At 43.5% G+C, this 20217-nt stretch overlaps 1 protein-coding gene across 1 annotated transcript in view; it reads left to right on the top strand.

Annotated features, from left to right (window-relative positions):
* Positions 1 to 20217, top strand: part of PLCD4 (phospholipase C delta 4) — a 123583-nt gene that overhangs the window by 41998 nt on the left and 61368 nt on the right. The window contains exons 3-4 of the mRNA XM_073634370.1: positions 4922 to 4977; positions 19878 to 20036. Of these exons, the coding sequence (XP_073490471.1) occupies positions 4956 to 4977; positions 19878 to 20036 (181 nt within the window). The 5' untranslated portion in view covers positions 4922 to 4955. The remainder of the gene's footprint in view (positions 1 to 4921; positions 4978 to 19877; positions 20037 to 20217) is intronic.

Here is a 20217-nt window from a genome sequence, read left to right as displayed (position 1 = left end):
CCATCCATCTTCCCATCAACTTTGACCAGCTTCCCTGTCCCTGCTAAAGAAAAGCATCCCCACAACATGATGCTTCCACCACCATGTTTCACGGTAGGGATGGTGTGTTCAGGGTGATGTGCAGTGTTAGTTTTCCTCCACACATAGCGTTTTGCTTTTAGGCCAAAAAGTAAAATTTTGGTCTCATGTGACCAGAGCACCTTCTTCCACATGTTTGCTGTGTCCTCCACATGGCTTCTCACAAACTGCAAACAGGACATCTTATGACTTTCTTTCAACAATGTCTTTCTTCTTGTCACTCCTCCATAAAGGTCAGATTTGTGGAGAACACGACTAATAGTTGTCCTGTGGACAGATTCTCCCACCTGAGCTGTGGATCTCTGCAGCTCCTCCAGAGTTGCCATGGGCCTCTTGGCTCTTCTCTGATGAATGCTCTCCTTGCCCGGCCGGTCAGTTTAGGTGGACGGCCATGTCTTGGTAGGTTTGCAGTTGTGCCATACTCTTTCCATGTTCGGATGATGGATTGAACAGAGCTCCATGAGATGTTCAAAGCTTGGGAGATTTTTTTTATAACCGAGCCATGCTTTATACTTCTCCACAACTTTATCCCTGACCTGTCTGGTGTGGTTCCTTGGCCTTCATGATGCTGTTTTGTTCACTAAGGTTCTCTAACAATCCTCTGAGGGCTTCACAGGACAGCTGTATTTATACTGAGATTAAATTACACACAGGTTAGTATTTACTAAGTAGGTGATTTATAAAGGCAATTGGTTCCACTAGATTTTAGTTAGGGGGTATCGGAGTAAAGGGGGCTGAATACAAATGCACCCCACACTTTTCACATATTTATTTGTAATAAATGTTGAAAAACATTTATAATTTTCCTTCCACTTCACAATTATGTGCCACTTTGTGTTGGTCTATCACATAAAATCCCATTAAATACATTTACTTTTTTGACAAAATGTGGAAAATGTCAAGTGGTGTGAATACTTTTTCTTTTTTTTTTTTTTCAAGGCAATGTAAACAGAAGCCTTTTTTTTTTTGTGAGAAGAAAAGAATAAAGCTGATAACCATGTTCTGTTAAAGGAACATCGGTCCCAACATCTGCCCACCAGTGCCACCTATGAGTGCCCATCAGTGCTGCCAATCAGTGCCCATCAGGACCTCATCATCACTGTCACATATCAGTGCTGCCTATCAGTGCCACCTACCAGTGCCTATCAGTGCCCCTCAGTGCCGCCTCATCAGTGCGCATCAGTAAAGGAGATAAATTACCTGTTTGCTAAATTTTATAACAAACTATGAAAACATTTATATTTTTTTTCAAAATTTTCTATATTTTTGGGTTTGTTTAGCAAAAAATAAAACACCCAGTGGTGATTAAATACCACCAAAAGAAAGCTTTATTTCTGTGAAAAAAATTATTAAAACTTCATATGGGTACAGTGTTGCATTCAAATTGTGGCAGCGCTGAAAGCTGAAAATTGGCCTGGGCAGGAAGGGGGTGAAAGTGTCCAGTAGGCAAGTGGTTAAAATGATCCGCTTTTATTTATTCATGTAATACCTTTATCCTAAAAGGAAAAAACGACTTGCTATAAATGATTATAAAGTGTGAGCTGGAGTTTGACTTCAGTTAGTTAGTGGTTCTAAAACTGATAATACATTTAACACCCCCCAGACTGACAATCAGCGGACAATCAGTCACTATGTGACACTTTTGACACTTTGCGGGAACCAGTGACACTAATACAGTGATCAGTGCTAAAAATATACACTGTCACTGTACTAATGACACTGGCTGGGAAGGGGTTAAAACCTCTAGCGTGATCAAAGGGTTAATTGTGTGCCTAGCCAGTGTTTTAGTGTACACTGTGTGCTGTTTTTACTAGGGGAAGAAATAGAAATAACTCCCTGCTTTGCAGGAACACAGAATCCATCCCTTCCCCCCCTGCCAGAACGGTGATCTGCCTTGTTTACATACAGTAGGCAGATCGGCTATCTGTGTTCTTTACCGATGATCGGCGGGTGACACAGGACATTGAGTGCCCGACACCCGCAGATCGGCTTCTACTGTGAATTTTCAAAGCAGACACACGCCCCCTGCTGGCTGAAATGCACAAAAAAAAAAAACATATATATATATATATATATATATATATATATACGTGATTTGGTGAACAGCTGCTGCCTGTAGCAGTAAAACTGCTATAGGGCGGTCAGCAAGTGGTAGAAGAACAACAGGCAAAACTTTTTTTTTTTTTCATTTCGGATCGAGTAAGGGGAGGTTATAACACCTGTCAGAATTTTTTTTTGCCATCTGTGTCCCATTGTAATGATTTCCCTTCACTTCCTGTCCCATATCCAAACAGGAAGTGAGAGGAAAGCCCTGTAAATTAAGGGAATCCCTTGGGGACACCCCCCCCCCATTGGAAGATCACTTTTCTGGGGGAAACCCAAAATTCAGGATTTTCTTTTACTTTCACTTTCAATGATAATGGTAAACAGGACAAACATACCTCCCAACATTTTGAGATGGGAATGAGGGACACCTACTAGCAAACGTATGTAGGCATAGGACACGCCCCTTAAAGGAGAATTAATCCAAAACAAAAAGGTTAATTAAATCCACAAATGCTTTTTTTTACCACTACTATGTCTTTTAAATGTAATAATGCAGCAATTTAGAAATCAGATGAAAGGTTTAGCGCTGGGAAACACTTTTTGAAAGATAAAAAGTGCATTTTATATACATCTATACAGATCAGACCAAAATGAGGGACAAATGAGGAGGAAAGAGGGACAGAGGGACATTTCTCCAAATCAGGGACAGTCCCTCGAAATCAGGGACAGCTGGGAGCTATGGGACAAATAGAGAGGTAGAATCTTCTTAACTGGGGGCACAGACAGCAAACAAAAATCTGACAGGAGTTCTAATCTCTCTCCGCTCTATCCAAAACAAAACAAAAAAAGGTTTTGCCTTTGGTTATACTTTAAGAGATCATATATACTGTATGTCTTCATATGACTGTGCACCTAAGAGGGAACTGATACAGTGCCTTGCAAAAGTATTCACCCCCTCCCCCTCCCGGCTTTTAAGATATTTTGTTACATTACAGCCTTTAGTTCAATGTTTTTTTAATCTGAATTATATGTGATGGATCAGAACACAATAGTCTAAGTTGGTGAAGTAAAATTAGAAAAAATATATACATAAAACAATTTTTCAGAAATAAAAAACTCAAAATTGGCATATGCGTATGTATTCACCCCCTTTGTTATGAAGCCCATAAAAAGCTCTGGTGCAACCAACTACCTTCAGAAGTCACATAATTAGTGAAATGATGTCCACCTGTGTGCAATCTAAGTGTCACATGATCTGTCATTACATACACACACCTTTGTGAAAGGCCCCAGAGGCTGCAACACCTAAGCAAGAGGAACCACTAACCAAACACTGCCATGAAGACCAAGGAACTCTCCCCCAAAAAAAGTAAGGGACAATGTTGTTGAGAAGTACAAGTCAGGGTTAGGTTATAAAAAAATATCCAAATCTTTGATGATCCCTAGGAGCACCATCAAATCTATCATAACCAAACGGAAAGAACATGGCACAACAGCAAACCCGCCAAGAGACGGCCGCACACCAAAACTCACGGTCCGGGCAAGGAGGGCATTAATCAGAGAGGAGCACAGAGACCTAAGGTAACCCTAGAGGATCTGCAGAGTTCCACAGCAGAGACTGGAGTATCTGTACATAGGACGACAATAAGCCGTACGCTCCATAGAGTTGGGCTTTATGGCAGAGTGGCCAGAAGAAAACCATTACAAAACAAAATGGCACGTTTTGAGTTTGCAAAAAGGCATGTGGGAGACTCCCAAAATGTATGGAGGAAGGTGCTCTGGTCTGATGAGACTAAAATGGAACTTTTTGGCCATCAAAGAAAACGCTACGTCTGGCACAAACCCAACACATCACATCACCCAAAGAACACCATCCCCACTGTGAAACATGGTGGTGGCAGCATCATGCTGTGGGGATGTTTTTCAGCAGTCGGGACTGGGAAACTGGTCAGAGTTGAGGAAAAGATGGATGGTGATAAATACAGGGATATTCTTGAGCAAAACCTGTACCACTCTGTGTGTGATTTGAGGCTAGGACGGAGGTTCACCTTCCAGCAGGACAATGACCTCAAACACACTGCTAAAGCAACACTTGAGTGGTTTGAGGGGAAACATGTAAATGTGTTGGAATGGCCTAGTCAAAGCCCAGATCTCAATCCAATAGAAAATCTGTGGTCAGACTTAAAGATTGCTGTTCACAAGCGCAAACCATTCAACTTGAAGGAGCTGGAACAGTTTTACAAGGAGGAATGGGCAAAAATCCCAGTGGTAAGATGTGGCAAGATCATAGAGACTTATCCAAAGTGACTTGGAGCTGTGATGGCCGCTAAAGGGGGCTCTACAAAGTATTGACTTTAGGGGGGTGAATAGTTATACACATTGACTATTTTCTGTTATTTTGTACAATTAAAAAAAAAAAAAAAACATCTTCAAAGTTGTGGGCATGTTCTGTAAATTAAATGATGCAAATCCTCAAACAATCCATCCATGTTAATTTCAGGTTGTGAGGCAACAAAACACGAAAAATGCCAAAGGGGGGGGGGGGTGAATACTTTTGCAAGGCACTGTGTGGGCTCTGAAAGACTTCAGAGTAGATCCCTTCTAGGTGTTTGCAGATATATCATGGGACACCATCCAGTTGGACCCCCCCCTCCCCCCCCCCCCCCCCCCCCCCCGTTTGGATGAACTCATATTTTTCTGTAACCATGGTGCCTTTCCAATAACAAAGGCAATATTCATGACACGGGTCCATGTGATGTATGATCATCTATTTCAGCAATATGTATTTTGTCTTTAGATGACGGGAGAGCTGAGTGTGTAACGCCTGAACAATGACCGCTCCGTGCTACGTCCGTAAGTAGAACCGCTCATTACCAGGAAGAATGCCATGCAGAGGTTTCCAGCAATAGGCTTTAGTGTATAATTCAATGTACATCAGGCTGTGTCATCAATCACTATTTATTGCGTTTACCTTCAGATCAATGAAATTCCAAGTGTGCCAGTAACTTATCACTAAGTAAAACTAGCCATACATTTTATAGTTGCTCAATATCTGGACCCCAGCAGGACATACACATTGGGATCTGCTTGAACAATTGTCTTTAGATCTATTAACAGCTACCTGTATGTAGTGTATTGGATACAAACTGATCAGGCTTTTGAGGTAGAACCTTGCCTGGTAAATCTATGGGTCACCATACTTGGGTAGCCCTACCCCCCCCGCAGGAGCGGCTGGTATTTTGCCCCCCCCCCCCCCCACACACACACACACCCACCCTTTAGAACACACACAGCCACTTGTAGATATGTGCGCTGCCGAAAAATGTGTTCGTTTTCGTTTAATTTGTTTTTTGGTTACTTTTCTTTTTTGGGTCATTCGTTATGATTGCAAATTTGAAAACCCGAAAATAAGAAAGAAAACCCAAAAATTTGAAAGAATAATTAACTAATAGACTTGTGCACAACGGGAAATTTTTGTTTAGTTTCGGTTCGTTGTCATTTGTAAAATACATAATCTTGTTCTGTTTTATTCGTTATGTTACGTTAATCCATTTTCGGATAATTCCATATTATTCGTAGAGTGTCGATATTTGTTATACTGAATCTGGGATCATGTCGAATTCATTTGTTATATCCGCTATAATTTCTTTCATTGAAATTCGATATTTATGTATGTATATATATTCGTGATAATGATTCGTAGTTTGGAAAGTCGTTTGTTTATTGCATCCATTAACACACATAATGACTATATCTCTTCTCCTCTGCTCAAATACAATACAACACACACAATGACAATATCTCTTCTCCTCTGCTCAAATACAATACAACACCCTTCTCACTCAGTTCTCAGGAATGCACTTTGCCAGTAATCCAACCTCCAGCACAAAATTAATCAGCTGATTGGACTGTAAGATTTACACCGAGTTGACCTTTTGTTTCATTAGATCTTTAACGAATTACCGAATCATGTTAAATTCATTCGTTATATTCGCTATAATTTCTTTTGTATTGGTTGAAATTCTTTATTTTTTTTATTCGGACATTCGGATGCAAAATTCGGCCGAATTTTGTTTTGTTACGAAACAAATTGCCCATGTCTAATTCCAGACCCGAACTGTCCAGATGAATCCCGGAGAGGTGGCAACCCTATATATAATCAACCTACTGGTGCTGGCTGCTAATTTATACGTTGCCACAGACGTTCGCATTTTCGGATAGGAACTTTTCCCGACCGAAAAATTGAGAGCATGCTTCCGTCAACAAAAGACCGATGGAGCATACACACGGTCGCATTTTCCGCCGAAAAAATCTCATCGGTCTTTTGCGGGCCGAAATTCCAACCGTGTGTACGCGGCATTAAGATTTGACCTCATATTATATGGTTTTGGTAAATCTGAAGACAAAAACCTGCAGAAAATCTAATAGTGTGTATGGGGCTTTAAGCCTTTTTTTGATCCAGCTCACTACCTGGAAATTGGTTCTTCGGTAGGGCCCCCAGCTAAGTCTAGCTAGGACCTCACTCTGGCCCCTCCCCCACCGCACCTGCACAGGGGTCCCCTACTGAAGAAGTGGACCCAGGAATGCTGCACTTTGCTACTAGGTCTCAGATTACTTATGGGCTCTTCTGCCGTCTTCTGGGCACACCTCCCCAGGGATTGGTTGTAATGCCATTAATATTCAAGCTGCCTGCTCTGTCCTCCCTTACATTATACATTCAGAAGCCTCTAGAAGAAAGTGGGAAGTAGCAGAACAGCAGCCTGTGGAACACCGAGCAGCCCCTTGAGCAAGCAACCCCTACTCCACCATTTATAGAGCTAAACTAAATTTCCTTAGCAGCCCACTCTAAACTAGGAGGGTGTTACGCTTGTTACAATCTGATTGTGTAATCTTTGTACAATCAACTGTTAATTTTCCAAAACTACACTAAACATGTGGACCTACCTAAACGAAAGCCTTGTACACACGATGAGAATATCGGACAGATGATTGTCCTTCTTTTTTTTTTTTTTTTTTTGCATGCGAGTCTCATATCGAAAATGAAGAAGTTACTAAAGATACGAAAATTCTCGTAGGACAGAATACAACTTCAGAAATGATGTAATGATGTTCTATTGTATTATAATGTATTTTTTCATTTCCGGACATGGGTGGTCTTGGTCTTTCCGTTTTTTTTTTTTTCGGAACGAATACTGTACTGATTAAACGAAAATCGTTCACTCTGCTATCATCAAGGGCGGACTGACAACTCATGGGGCCCCCAGGCAATAGATTATGGGGCCACACAGTATACACACACACACACATACAGTATACACACACAAACACACAATATACACACACACAGAATACACATAGACACACTGAAAAGGTACTGGAGAGGCGGGGCAGCTATATTCTTGGGATTTTTAAAAAAACACAGATTTATACATACTGTCCCTGGTTTTATTGAGGCTGGCAACCCTGATGGGGCCCCCTAGTGGCATGGGGCCCTCGGGCAGTGCCCGGGTGCCCGAATGGTCAGTCCGCCCCTGGCTATCATTCAATAAAATTTTTTGTGTTTGTCCCTTCGGATAATTTTGCATTAACTGTGGTGATCAGCTCTTTGAAAAGCTGTGAACTAACAATCAGATTATCGTACGATCGCTTCAAAACCTTTTTTTTTAAATTAATTTTGTCATCGTGTGTACTAGGCTTAACCAGTCAATCTGTATTCGGTCGGGTCGGCCTTTGCACTACACGGTTGATAGTAGTTTCTAAAGGAGATCGTGTGATCAGGTTTTCATGTGTATGGCAAACTTTAGATTTAAAGCTGAATGCCAGGCACACAAACTTTCAACTGTGATACACACTCACCGGCCACTTTATTAGGTACACCTGTTCAATTGCCGGGTAACACAAATTGCTAATCAGCCAATCACATGGCAGAAACTCAATGCATTTAGACATCTAGACGTGGTGAAGACGACTTGCTGAAGTTCAATCAGAAAGGGGATTTAAGTGACTTTGAACATGGCATGATTGTTGGTGTCAGACGGGCTGGTCTGAGTATTTCAAAAACTGCTGATCTACTGGGATTTTCACACACAATCTCGGTTTTACAGAGCAGGGTCCGAAAAAGAGAAAATATCCAGTGAGCGGCAGTTGTGTGGAGGAAAACGCCTTGTTGGAGGTCAGAGGAGAATGGGCAGACTGGTTCCAGATGATAGAAAGACAACAGTAACTCAAATAACCACTCATTACACCCAAGGTATACAGAATACCATCTCTGAATGCACAACACCTCGAACCTTGAAGCAGATGGGCTACAGCAGCAGAAGACCACACCGGGTGCCACTTCTGTCAGCTAAGAACAGAAAACTGAGGCTACAATTCTCACAGGATCACCAAAATATGACAATAGAAGATTGGAAAAACGTTGCCTGGTCTGATGAGTCTCGATTTAAGCTCCAACATTCAGATGGTGGGGTCAGAATTTGGTGTAAACAACATGAAATCATGGATCCATCCTGCCTTGTATCACCGGTTCAGGCTGGTGGTGGGGGTGTAATGGTGGGGGGGATATTTTCTTGGCACACGTTGGGCCCCTTAGTACCAATTGAGCATCATTTAAACCCCACGGCCTCCATGAGTATTGTTGCTGACCATGTCCATCCCTTTATGACTACAGTGTCCCCATCTTCTGATGGCTCCTTCCAGCAGGATAATGCACCATGTCACAAAGCTCCAATCATCTCACCACTGGACAATGAGGTCCCTGTACTCCAATGGCCTCCACACTCACCACATCTCATCCAATAGAGCACCTTTGGGATGAGGTGGAACGGGAGATTGGCATCATGGATGTGCAGCTGACAAATCTGCAGCAACTGTGTGATCCTATCATGTCACTATGGGGCAAAATCTCTGACCAACACCTTGTTGTATCTATGCCACCAAGAATGAAGGCAAAAGGGGGTCCAACCCGGTACTAGGAAGGTGTACCTAATAAAGTGGCCGGTGAGTGTATAATATCCTTGAGAGCCACAAAGGATTTAAATCCAATTTGTGTATGCCAAATGACTTTGCAAACCAAGTTATTAACTTATAAAAATAGGAGTGACATCGTCACTGTGCTGTACATGGCCTGTGCAGAGAGAGGAGCTGTGGGAGGGGCCCAAGCAAGACCAACCCACTACAAGCTGCCTGTAGAAAACGACAGGAGGGGGCGGAAACAAGACCAGTCACCCCGCACAAGGAGAGAGAGAGAGCAGAGCTGTGGGCGGGGCCCAGCAGACCCCACCCTCTACAGGAGGGGGGTGGAGACAAGACCAGTCACCCTGCACAAGGAGAGAGAGAGCAGAGCTGTGGGCGGGGCCCAGCAGACCCTACCCTCTACAGGAGGGGGGTGGAGACAAGACCAGTCTCCCTGCACAAGGAGAGAGAGAGCAGAACTGTGGGCGGGGCCCAGCAGATCCCACCCTCTACAGGAGACCAGTCACCCTGCACAAGGAGAGAGAGAGCAGAGCTGTGGGCGGGGCCCAGCAGACCCCACCCTCTACAGGAGGGGGGCGGAGACAAGACCAGTCACCCTGCACAAGGAGAGAGATCAGCAGTGAGCGGTCTTTATTACAGGAAGTCTCACACTGGATTACTGCACAGATCTGGGAAAAAAATACACAAAGCACACCGAGATTCAAGAAGAATACACATGAAGAATGGATTTAGATGATATTTATTTATCCTAGAGTTTACTTTTAAAGAAGATTGTACAATCAGACAGTAGCAGGCATGGTCAGTTTAAATAATTGATGTGCCCGGGGTTTAATGAACACCAAAATCCAATCTTGTTAAAATCCAAATTTTAATATTAGCTTTTAGCGCCCCCTCCCCTCCCCCAATGTGTGGTTTGACTATGGAAATGTCTACCGGCGCGATGGTAAAGAATATAAATGAGTTTTAAAGTGGATTAAATGGACTTTCTTATTAGAAATGGTATCTCTTAGCTATAATTAGTAGGATGAATTAGTGGAGCGATGGATTTAGAAAATGAATCCGTCTGGCACTGATGGGGGTCAACAAGCCCTTTGTCCTGACCAGGAGGAGAAATTGCCTCACTGCAGTCTTGTTTTCCTTTTTGATGAGAAGTTTTAGAAAAGTTATGCCCTGTACACACGATCGGACATTGATCGGACATTCCGACACCAAAATCCATCAGATTTTTTTCCGACGGATTTTGGGCCAAACTTGTCTTGCATACACACGGTCGCACAAAGTTGTCGGAAAATCCGATCGTTCTGAACGCGGTGACGTAAAACACGTACGTCGGGAATATAAACGGGGCAGTAGCCAATAGCTTTCGTCTCTTAATTTACTCTGAGCATGCGTGGCATCCCCTTCAGTTCTCCCACATAGAGGAGTTCAGCTCCCATGGTTGAGACCAAGGATCTTCCATTCTATTACTAGAGTAGGACCCACTAATTCGGGGTACTTTGTCGCACTACTCTAGGAGTCACAGCAGGGGATCCTGGAGGAGAGATCCATGATCACCAGCACTGACATATAGCAGTGACAACATCCATGGACCAGTACCCATAAAAGCTATGACACAACAGTTTTGAGGTGAGAGTTCTGAGAGACCATATTTACAGGGAGTTTGAAGGGCAACACTATTACACTTTATTATTAAGAAACCATCTATTGAATCCATATTATATCTCTATTTAGGACTTCCTACAACAGTTCATCCATCTTTGAGGACCCAATCGTTCCATTTATTATTTATTTGGACAATTCACTTTTTATTACACTTTATTTACTGGCATTTTTGGTAGCACTTATTAGCTATGTAATAGCATTCACATGTGTATTAGCTGATTATTATAGATTTATCATTTATTATAGAATGTTTATATACCGGTAATTATGCACCTAGGTTAAATAATGACTTTACGTCATTTCTTTTACCACACGATTTGTGTTACTTTACTTAGAGGAAATTTATCTCAGGTTATGAGATTATTGCGCAAGATCACATTTTGATTTGTTACTTTTACTTATATGTGTCACCGTGCACATTCAAGATTTTGCTGCATTTATTTCATGTTTATTTTTATTATACGGTGATATGCAAAGGACACTTAACACTAGTCACTGTGATTAAATACCACCAAAAGAAAGCTCTATTTGTGGGAAAAAAATTATAAAAATTTCATTTGGGTACATTGTTGTATGACCGCGGAATTGTCATTCAAAGTGCGTCAGTGCTGACAGCTTAAAATTGGTCTGGGCAGGAGGGGGGTTTAAGTGCCCAGTAAACAAGTGGTTAAACGTTCAGATTTTGTTGTTGGAAAATGTTATATCCTGCTCTCAAACTTTGTGTGTCGGAATTTCCGACGGAAAAAGTCCGATGGAGCCCACACACGATCAGAATTTCCGACAACACAATCCGATCGCACTTTTTCCATCGGAAAATCCGACCGTGTGTACAGGGCATAATAGTTAGAACTAGGCTTGTGCAATTCGTTTCGTAAGGAATCGAAATTCGGACGAATTTTGCATCTTTCGGACATTTGGATGCATCCGAATGTCCGAATAAAATAATAACGAATTTCAACTAATACGAAAGAAATTATAGCGAATATAACGAATGAATTCGACATGATTCGGTAATTCGTTAAAGATCTAATGAAACAAAAGGTCAACTCAAAGTGAATCTTACAGTCCACTCAGCTGATTAATTTTGTGCTGGAGGTTGGATTACTGGCAAAGTGCATTTCTGAGAACTGAGTGAGAAGGGTGTTGTATTGTATTTGAGCAGAGGAGAAGAGATATAGTCATTGTGTGTGTTGTAGTGTATTTGAGCAGAGGAGAAGAGATATAGTCATTGTGTGTGTTGTAGTGTATTTGAGCAGAGGAGAAGAGATATAGTCATTGTGTGTGTTGTATTGTATTTGAGCAGAGGAGAAGAGATATAGTCATTGTGTGTGTTAATAGATTCAATAAACAAACGACTTTCCAAACTACAAATCATTATCACGAATATATATACATACATAAATATCGAATTTCAACAAATACGAACTAAATTATAGCGCATATAATGAATGAATTTGACATGATTCGAGATTCAGTATAACGAATATTGACACTCTACAGAAATAACAAATTATCCAAAAACATATTAAAGTAACACAACGAAAATAACAGAATAAAATTATGTATTTTACGAATGACAACGAACCGAAACTAAACAAAATTTTTCGTTGTGCACAAGTCTAGTTGGAACGTCTTCTATTTTTGCAGGGAGGTCAGTATCTTACACACACACAAAGAGAACCCGTCTCTAAAGTTTACAGTCGCCCCCCCCCGCAAAGTCGCGGTTTAGAGTTTGCGGCCTCAGTCGTTTGCAGATTTTTTTTCCCAGCCGCCCAGCATTCCCACATCATAACAGTTTACCGTGTGTAGCTATCTCGAGCGTTTTGCTGAGTGTTCTCGTGTTTTTCATTTTGTTCTTCTTAAAACCCTAATGTGCCCCGTACAGACGATCAGACATTCCGACAACAAAACCGTGGATTTTTTTAACTTCGGATGTTGGTTCAAACTTGTCTTGCATACACACAGTCACACAAATGTTGTCGGAAATTCCGAACGTCAAGAACGCGGTGACGTACAACACAACAAGTACAACGGGACTAGAAAAGGGAAGTTCAATAGCCAGTGAAAATGGAGAAAGGGTCCCCCAGGGGGGGTTTTAGGCAGCTAACTATAGATATGAGCAAAAAAACATTGGATAAAGCATTAAAATTCTTTATTAAAATGATGAATAAAAAGATTGATAAATGAGTGTTGAAATATGAGCTCAAATGGGAATATCCCCATGCCAAATACAGGTAGTAGCAAACATAGAGGTTATACATAGCATATGGTATTGAATATTGCATAACAATACTGACGCGTTTCAACCCATGGTGTTGGGGTCTCTTCAGAGGATGAGTTTGCTAAAAAAACAAAGTTTATAATAACATATCAAATTCATTTGAAAGGGTTATAATGTATGCAAAATTGTTAAATAACACGTTGCACATAGTTACCACTGAATTTGGATTATCCCCCTCGGTCAGAGGCTCCCCACATAGCCGTCAGACCATCCAGTGCGCCCACGCGCCACAGCACCCCGGAGGAGGGGACAAGGATCCACTTAATGCGACTTACAGGGAGTCACACGTACCAGTGTCCCCCACCCAAAGCCCCAAGGGGGTGGGGCCAGAACCTACGACAATTATCAGAGCGGTAGCTCATGAATAAACCCATATTAATGTATAGTTATAATATTAATCTATTGGGCGGTAAGAAAATGTTCCGATGATCTGTTACAAATTATAGTGATTTATCAAGTAAAAGAAAATAATGATATTAATATAATAATGATGACTATATTCTTATAATTGATATAGAATATGCCAGAGTTGACCTTGTCTTTGAACTCTGACACTAACAGTGATAAGAAATAGAGTTAAAAGTGTGAAATATAGGCACAGTGAGCTGGTGAAGAATGTGAAAATGGTTAAAAAAACGAAACTAAAAGTACTAAAAATACATGCAAATGATTAGGTGGTGAGGAAAAATAAAAAATAAATGTACATAAAGAATGAAGGTGATGTGAGTGATTGTTGGGAAAGCAAGTGGGAAGTGAAAAAACAATGAATATGTATGAGGTGCAATTGAAATGAAGTGTATATGATGTTGCGGAAATTCAGTTCAAATGAATTTGATAAGTTATTATAAACTTTGGGTTTTTTTTAGCAAACTCATCCTCTAAAGAGAGACCCCAACACCATGGGTCGAAACGCGTCAGCATTGTTATGCAATAGTCATTACCATATGCTATGTATAACCTCTATGTTTGCTATTACCTGTATTTGGCATGGGGATATTCCCATTTGAGCTCATATTTCAACACTCATTTATCAATCTTTTTATTCCTCATTTTAATAAAGAATTTCAATGCTTTAGCCAATGTTTTTTTCTGTTCACATTGGGGTGAGCAGCACGTATATCTCTCCTTAGTGTGCCTTCCCTTTGCTATAGAAATTTGGGTGGTTAAACACCCCTTCCCCCTTTTGACACATGAGAGTTAGATATGAGCTGTGCATTGTTTGGTCTCCTGTATATGCCTATTTGTGTAAATTGTGGATACCACATTAGATGCATTAATATTATACTTTCTAAGGAATGTGTTAAATTCTATATTAGGACACTAATGCAGACTTACAATAAGGGGAAAAAATTGTAATTATATTTCTCCCCTTGACCTCACTAAAATAGTTATGCTCTTGTATTGTAAGTCCGCACCATTGCTATACCTGATCGAGTCTATACTTTATAGTCTCGTTCATGGTGGAGAATAGATTAAAATCCTATTTTCAACCATGAGCAATGAGGGATCCATTGGACCCTATGTCACTTTTTTACTCTGGTTTTAATATATTTACTCCCTCATGCCCCTTTCTTTTATGCATCTGGGAGACATCTTCTTCAAATAAATCCATCTAAATGCTTAATAATGCAGCCACCTCTTGGCTGATTGGGCGACTGCACACTTCGAGGTGTACCGTTGGAATTATCAGTGTTTTTGCGCATATCTATAGTTAGCTGCCTAAAAACCCCCGTGGGGGACCCTTTCTCCATTTTTTCTGTTCACATTGGGGTGAGCAGCATGTATATCTTTCCTTAGTGTGTCTTCCCTTTGCTGTTCAATAGCCAGCGCGGCTCTTCTGCTTGATTCTGAGCATGTGTGGAACTTTGTGCGTCGGAATTGTGTACACACGATCGGAATTTCCGACAACGGATTTTGTTGTCGTAAAATTTGAGATCCAGCTCTCAAATTTTTGTTGTCGGAAATTCCGACATGAAAATGTCCGGTGGAGCCTACACACGGTCGGAATTTGCGACAACAAGCTCACATCGAACATTTGTTGTCGGAAATTTCGATCGTCATAAGGCTCCATTCACACCTTGGCGTACCGTTTTGCGGGCGGAATCGTCGCGATTCTGCCCCGTGATTTGGAAACGCCGCAAAATCGCGGGACGCCCTTGTGATCCCTGCTACTTTCTATACTGTAAAGTAACCTTAAAAAAAGATACAAAGCAAAATAATCAAAAATACTGTCCATACAACCACACCTCCCAATTTTTATGAGATAGGGACAAGGGACACCTATAAGCAAAAGTAGTTGGGCATAGGACACACCCCCTGCCACGCCCCCCTTAAAGGAAAATTATACAAAAGAAATGACCGTGTGTGGGCTCCATCACACATTTTTCACATTTTTGGAATTTCCGTCACACAAAATTTGAGATCTGGTTGTCAAATTTTCTGACAACAAAATCCGTTGTCGGAAATTCCGATCGTGTGTACACAATTCCGACGCACAAAGTGCCACGCATGCTCAGAATCAAGCAGAAGAGCCGCACTGGCTATTGAACTTCATTTTTCTCGGCTCGTCGTACGTGTTGGACGTCACCGCGTTCTTGACGTTCGGCATTTCCGACCAACTTTGTGCGACCGCGTGTATGCAAGACAAGCTTGAGCCAACATCCGTCGGAAAAAATCCCATGGATTTTGTTGTCGGAATGTCCGATCGTCTGTACAGGGCAAAAGTGTGTTTTTGCACAAAGAGGAAATCCTTATTCCTGAACTTTTTACTGTGTGGTTTTATGCACAGAAGAAGAGACTGAGTAATCTTTTGCACAATTCATTTGCACGTTGCACTTTGTTCCATTTATGGAAGAGGGCTAGTATTATTATTATTAGTAGTAGTAGTATTATTATATTAATAATTTCAGCACTTTGTATTATTTGGTTTATTGTCACTTTGCACTTTTAAACCAGTCACTGTATTGTTGGAAGATTTTATATATCACCGTATGTGTCAGTATTCATCCTTGTGATCATCATTTACTTTGCACATATACCTTTAGCAATACTGCACAGTGTTTTTTATTAGTTTATGAAGCCTTAGTTACTTATAATTTTTTAACAGTGCAGCACCAGCCATTCCTTTTATATTCTTGTGTATGGGTATGGATTGACCCACATTCGGTGTTTGCAGCAGTTGTTTGTATTTATATTCACATAATAGCTCAGGAATATATTTACTTTTTACCTACTTGACCTACATACACTGACCTACATACACTGACCTACCTACCTGACCTACCTTCACTGACCTACATACACTGACCTACCTACCTGACCTACCTACACTGACCTACCTACCTGACATACACTGACATACGCACACTGACCTACCTGACCAGGAGACAGACTTCATGTTGTGTCCTGCAGCAGAAGCTCAGCCGTGGTGTGCGAGGCAGCCAGAGGAGAGGAGAGCCGCCCGAGCGCAGAGCGGGGATCGATGTGGCGCGGCGGCCGCATTGTAATTTCCGCCTCCTGGAGCCTGCAGCTCCTATGATGTCACACGTCCCGCGGTCCTGCCATTGGACCAGTGGGACGTCCATCATTGGCACTGCAGGCTCCAGAAGGCGGGACCTGTTATGTGACTTGGCCGCACTGGGCCACGCTCAGCGGCGCTCGGGATCGGATCGGTCCCCACTCGGCGGAGCTCGGGTCTAACAATTAAATTGTGCATGCCTGACACCCGGGGCTTTTCGGGGACCCATTCGGGGCTCCAGCCCCCCCCTCCCGACGCCACTGGACAGTTGGGAGCTATGCATACAGCTACTTACAATTTTAGGATACATAAAAGTATTACAAAATATGCATACAAATACACAAGCCATCCTTCCTAGCAAATGAGCATGGACAATGTATGCAATAGCGATACAGTAAACAGTTAAGCCAGCCATAGCTGGTTTGAGTCCCTGCTGAACCAGTCGAGATAAGAAACCATCTATGGGCGGGCTGATTGTACGGTGTGAGTCTACATCTCCATCACTAGGAAGAGCCTGGAGGCAGAGCCGTCCTAATAGCCCCATGGGCCCCCTCGGCAAAGTAATGCACTGGGGCCCCTACCAGCCTGCCCCAATTTACACACCTGCTCTCCAGAGTTAAAGTTTAAATAGTTGATAGCATTAAACATATATGTATTTGTACTTTCAATCAAATCTATTTTAAACAATGAGAAATGACTAATCAACACAATAGGGCACAGTATGGGGGGGGGGGGGGGGTGTCAGACAGGCACAGTACAGGGGAGGTCAGAAAGGCACAGTACAGAGGAGGTCAGAAAGGCACAGTACAGGGGAGGTCAGGAAGGCACAGTACAGGGAGGTCAGGAAGGCACAGTACATGGGAGGTCAGGAAGGCACAATACATGGGAGGTCAGGAAGGCACAGTACAGGGAGGTCAGGAAGGCACAGTACAGAGGAGGTCAGAAAGGCACGGTACAAGGAGGTCAGGAAGGCACAGTACATGGGAGGTCAGGAAGGCACAGTACAGGAGAGGTCAGGTAGGCACAGTACAGAGGAGGTCAGAAAGGCACAGTACAGAGGAGTTCAGGAAGACACAGTACATGGGAGGTCAGGAAGGCACAGTACATGGAAGGTCAGGAAGGCACAGTACAGGGGAGGTCAGGAAGGCACAGTACAGGGGAGGTCAGGAAGGCACAGTACAGGGGAGGTCAGGAAGGCACAGAACATGGGAGGTCAGGAAGGCACAGTACATGGAAGGTCAGGAAGGCACAGTACAGAAGAGATCAGGAAGGCACAGTACAGGGGAGGTCAGGAAGGCACAGTACAGAGGAGTTCAGGAAGGCACAGTACAGAGGAGGTCAGGAAGGCACAGTACAGGGGAGGTCAGGAAGGCACAGTACAGGGGAGGTCAGGAAGGCACAGTACATGGAAGGTCAGGAAGGCACAGTACAGAGGAGGTCAGGAAGGCACAGTACAGAGGAGGTCAGGAAGGTACAGTACAGGGGAGGTCAGGAAGGCACAGTACAGGGGAGGTCAGGAAGGCACAGTACAGGGGAGGTCAGGAAGGCACAGTACAGAGGAGGTCAGGAAGGCACAGTACAGGGGAGGTCAGGAAGGCACAGTACAGGGGAGGTCAGGAAGGCACGGCACAGAGGAGTTCAGGAAGGCACAGTACAGGGGAGGTCAGGAAGGCACAGTACAGGGGAGGTCAGGAAGGCACGGTACAGAGGAGGTCAGGAAGGCACGGTACAGGGGAGTTCAGGAAGGCACAGTACATGGAAGGTCAGAAAGGCACAGTACAGAGGAGGTCAGGAAGGCACAGTACAGAGGAGGTCAGGAAGGCACAGTACAGAGGAGTTCAGGAAGGCACAGTACAGAGGAGTTCAGGAAGGCACAGTACAGAGGAGGTCAGGAAGGCACAGTACAGAGGAGGTCAGGAAGGCACAGTACAGAGGAGGTCAGGAAGGCACAGTACAGAGGAGGTCAGGAAGGCACAGTACAGAGGAGTTCAGGAAGGCACAGTACAGGGGAAGTCAGGAAGGCACAGTACAGAGGAGTTCAGGAAGGCACAGTACAGAGGAGTTCAGGAAGGCACAGTACAGAGGAGGTCAGGAAGGCACGGTACAGAGGAGGTCAGGAAGGCACAGTACAGAGGAGGTCAGGAAGGCACAGTACAGAGGAGTTCAGGAAGGCACGGTACAGAGGAGGTCAGGAAGGCACGGTACAGAGGAGGTCAGGAAGGCACAGTACAGGGGAGGTCAGGAAGGCACAGTACATGGAAGGTCAGAAAGGCACAGTACAGGGGAGGTCAGGAAGGCACAATACAGGGGAGGCCAGGAAGGCACAGTACAGGGGAGGTCAGGAAGACACAGTACACGGGAGGTCAGGAAGGCACAGTACAGGGGAGGTCAGGAAGGCACAGTACAGGGGAAGTCAGGAAGGAGCAGCACAGAGGAGTTCAGGAAGGCACAGTACAGGGGAAGTTAGGAAGGCACAGTACAGAGGAGTTTAGGAAGGCACAGCACAGAGGAGTTCAGGAAGGCACAGTACAGGGGAGGTCAGGAAGACACAGCACAGGGGAGGTCAGGAAGGCACAGTACAGGGGAGGCCAGGAAGGCACAGTACAGAGGAGTTCAGGAAGGCACAGCACAGAGGAGTTCAGGAAGGCACAGTACAGGGGAGGTCAGGAAGGCACAGCACAGAGGAGGTCAGGAAGGCACAGTACAGGGGAGGTCAGGAAGACACAGCACAGGGGAGGTCAGGAAGGCACAGTACAGGGGAGGTCAGAAAGGCACAGTACAGGGGAGGTCAGGAAGGCACAGTACAGGTTCCAGGACGCTGCTGGGACGTGGCCATCTTGGGACAGCTTAGTAAAAAACATAACTGTCCCAGCAAAACAGTTGGCAAGTATGATGTAAGGCAAGATTATCATGAGGCCACCATGCACCTGGGGCCCCTGGGCAGTGCCAAGGGGTGCTTATGCATTAAGATGGCCCTGCCTGGAAGGATATCGGCAGGAGGTATCCGATGATCCTGGTGGCTGAGTGAGTAAATGCCATCTGCCTGTCTTTGCATGCTGTGAATGGGGGCATAGGCCCAAAAAAATCAGCGGTTTCTGCAGGGGTAGTGCTACATACAATTAAGGGTTTTAAAAACTGAATTGACTTGACAAGACCATCACACCCAAAATGCAGTACACATTTTTTTTGCACACCAATTGTTGGGAATTAATCCTATTAAAAAACAATGTATTCTCTTTTGTCCATGCATTTTTAAAACGCATGCCAATGCATTAGGCATGAACGAGACCTAAATCTACAAAATGTTGGTTTCTCCAGGTGTGCAGCTGGATGAGAACCTGCAGCTCATGCAGGCTGGGTCTATGATGAGGAAAGTCAAGTCACGCAGCTGGAAGAAACAGAGGTACTTCAAGCTGCAAGAGGACTGCATGACCATCTGGTACAAATCCAAGAAGACCGGCAACACCAAATCCACATGTGAGTTATCCGAGATAAATACAGGCAGCAAAAAACAGCAAAAAACAATAGTATTGTATGTCCAAAGCTTGAGAACCAAATTCACTAACGATGCCGGACTCAATAATGGGCAATGCCGGAAGTGCTAGTAGACAAGTCCATGCAACTGGAGCAACGGGGTCTGCTTCAGGGCCTGTGCCAA

This window comes from Aquarana catesbeiana, linkage group LG06 (genome assembly GCF_042186555.1).
Source record: "Aquarana catesbeiana isolate 2022-GZ linkage group LG06, ASM4218655v1, whole genome shotgun sequence".
In the NCBI taxonomy this organism is placed as follows: domain Eukaryota; kingdom Metazoa; phylum Chordata; class Amphibia; order Anura; family Ranidae; genus Aquarana; species Aquarana catesbeiana.
The sequence above is the reverse complement of the archived record's forward strand: the minus strand, read 5'-3'. Positions and strand labels throughout refer to the sequence as shown.